The 2074-nt window shown below is 59.2% G+C and overlaps 1 protein-coding gene across 1 annotated transcript in view; it reads right to left on the bottom strand.

The window, feature by feature from the left end:
- Positions 1 to 650: 650 nt before the first annotated feature.
- The window catches only part of SPRG_21060 (hypothetical protein), a gene marked incomplete at both ends in the record, with an annotated part of 2725 nt that continues 1301 nt past the window's right edge, over positions 651 to 2074 (bottom strand). Inside the window, one exon of the mRNA XM_012350943.1 lies at positions 651 to 2066. Within this exon, the coding sequence (XP_012206333.1) occupies positions 651 to 2066 (1416 nt within the window). The remainder of the gene's footprint in view (positions 2067 to 2074) is intronic.

The following is a 2074-nucleotide window of genomic DNA, read 5'->3' as shown; positions in this document are numbered from 1 at the left end:
ATTCCTGTGCACGCGGTAAATATTAAAACATCCGGATATAGAGCATACAACAATCTAGATATTTGTGGTGGCACCCTACTCGAGTCAGATTTCGCAGTCTCATAGTTTCCTCATTTCGGCGATTTTAGAGCTCTATAAGCCATCAAATCATAGCAAATCATTTATATTATCCCGGCAGCGTTGTTCGATAACGCTTGCAATCGTTTCTGTGGCTAAAATTGTCTGATATGAATTGATTTCTTCCATAGTGGTACTGTGCCCGGCGAGCTCCCGACAAGCTCCTGGTGCTGACCAATCAGCTACCTCGAAGCTCCTATCGAAGTCGAACGAAGTTATGAGTCGGTCACCTGCTTCGTCCCACGGCTGCTCTGTATTCCTTAGTTCTGACGCTGCCACGTCACCAACGTCGCTGCCTTTGCATAAAGTAAAGACCCTAGCATTGCACGATCGACGAGCGTGCGGTCGATCGATGCTTCCCAATGGTCTACCCTAATAGCAAGGGACAATTTCTTTGAGAGTCAGCTCCGTTGCAATGACTTAGCACCATCCGTTGCGGATGCTCACCATTTTCTTGAAACTGCAACCTCACAGCGACTGCCACGTCATCAACGCCGCCAAATCAAGTGGTGGAATAGATAATGTACTATCTCTTAGACAAACGTGGTGGTGAGCTTGGCGCCGATCGCGAGGCTAATGTCGAGAAACTTGGGCGCGGCGTCGTGGAGGACGCTGGGCTTCTCCTTCGCGTACGTGGCAATCGCCGCGAGGAGCGACTCGGCGGCCGTCATGCCGGTCCCGGCCTTGACGACCGACACAAAGCCGTCGGCGGCCACGACGGGCTCGGGCACAACCGGCGGCTCGACCTTGGGCTTGGCCTCCTCCGCGACCTTGGACTGCAGAAACTGCTGGTGCAATTGGTTCATCTTGAGCTGGAGACCTTGGATCTCCTTGGTGACCTTTTGCTGCTCGGGCAGCGTCTTGGCCATGGCCTTCTGCTGCAAGAGGACTTGGTGCTGGCTGCGCACCTTGTACATCTCCTCTTGGATCTTGCGCTGGGCCTCCGTCACCATGATGAGCCCCGGCTTGGCGACCACTGCAGGCTTGCCCTTGACGGCCGGTGCGGGCTTGGCGGCCTCGGCCTTGACGAGCTCCTTCTGCCGCTGCAGCTCCAGTTCCTTGCGCTTGGCTTCCTGGGCCACCTGCAGCTGCCGCGCCTTCTCTTCGAGTTGGCGCTGCTTCTCGGCCGCTTCGAGCTTCATCTTGTCTTCGAGCTGCTGCTTCTGCAACCGCGCCTTCTCCTCCAGCTGCGCCTGCTGCATCTTGCGCTCGGCCTCGAGCTTCTCCATGCGCTGCTTCTCGAGGAGCTGCGCTTGCGCGGCGACAAGCGCAGCCGCTTGCTGCTTCTCGGCCGCCTGCTTCTCCTCCGCCTCCTTCTTGGCCTTGTCCGTCTTGAGCCGGTGGAGGATCGGCATCACCTGCCGCATGATGTGCTGCTCGACGCGGTCCAGGTCGCCCCGGTTGTTGCTCGTCATCTTGCTCGGGTCTTGGTTCAGCAGCGTCAAAATGCGCTTGAGGTTGGCGAGGAAGTTCTTGATGCGCTCTTGCTGCTGCACGGCCTGCGCCGAGTCGCCGGACGGCTTTTGCTGCGCCATACGTGTAAACTCCGTGTGCACCACGACGAGATCGTCCCAGTACTTGGTCTTCATCTGCCGCAGCTTCTCGGCGTACGAGAGGTTGTCGGTCGACGCCGACGGAGCCGTCGGCGCCACCAGCGGCGACGGTGTCGCTTGCTGCTGCTGCTGCTGCTGCTGCTGCTGTTGTTGTTGTTGTTGTTGCCGCAGCTGTGCACGCTGCAGCGCCTGTGCGTTTTGGGCCTGCGCAGCTTGCTGGGCCGTCACTTGGGCGTTGGGTGCGAGCGAGATGCCGGGCTTGAGCGTCGCAGTGGCCGGGGTCGTAGCGGGCACGGCCACCGGCGCCGCGGCCGGGGCATTCGCCAGCGCCTGCTTCTGCGCGATAAACTGCTGCTGCTGCGTGCGGAGGAGCTGCGCCTGCTTGGCCTTGTGCTCCTGCGTGA

This window comes from Saprolegnia parasitica, assembly GCF_000151545.1.
Source record: "Saprolegnia parasitica CBS 223.65 unplaced genomic scaffold supercont2.71, whole genome shotgun sequence".
Classification (NCBI taxonomy): Eukaryota; Oomycota; class Saprolegniomycetes; order Saprolegniales; family Saprolegniaceae; genus Saprolegnia; species Saprolegnia parasitica.
The sequence above is the reverse complement of the archived record's forward strand: the minus strand, read 5'-3'. Positions and strand labels throughout refer to the sequence as shown.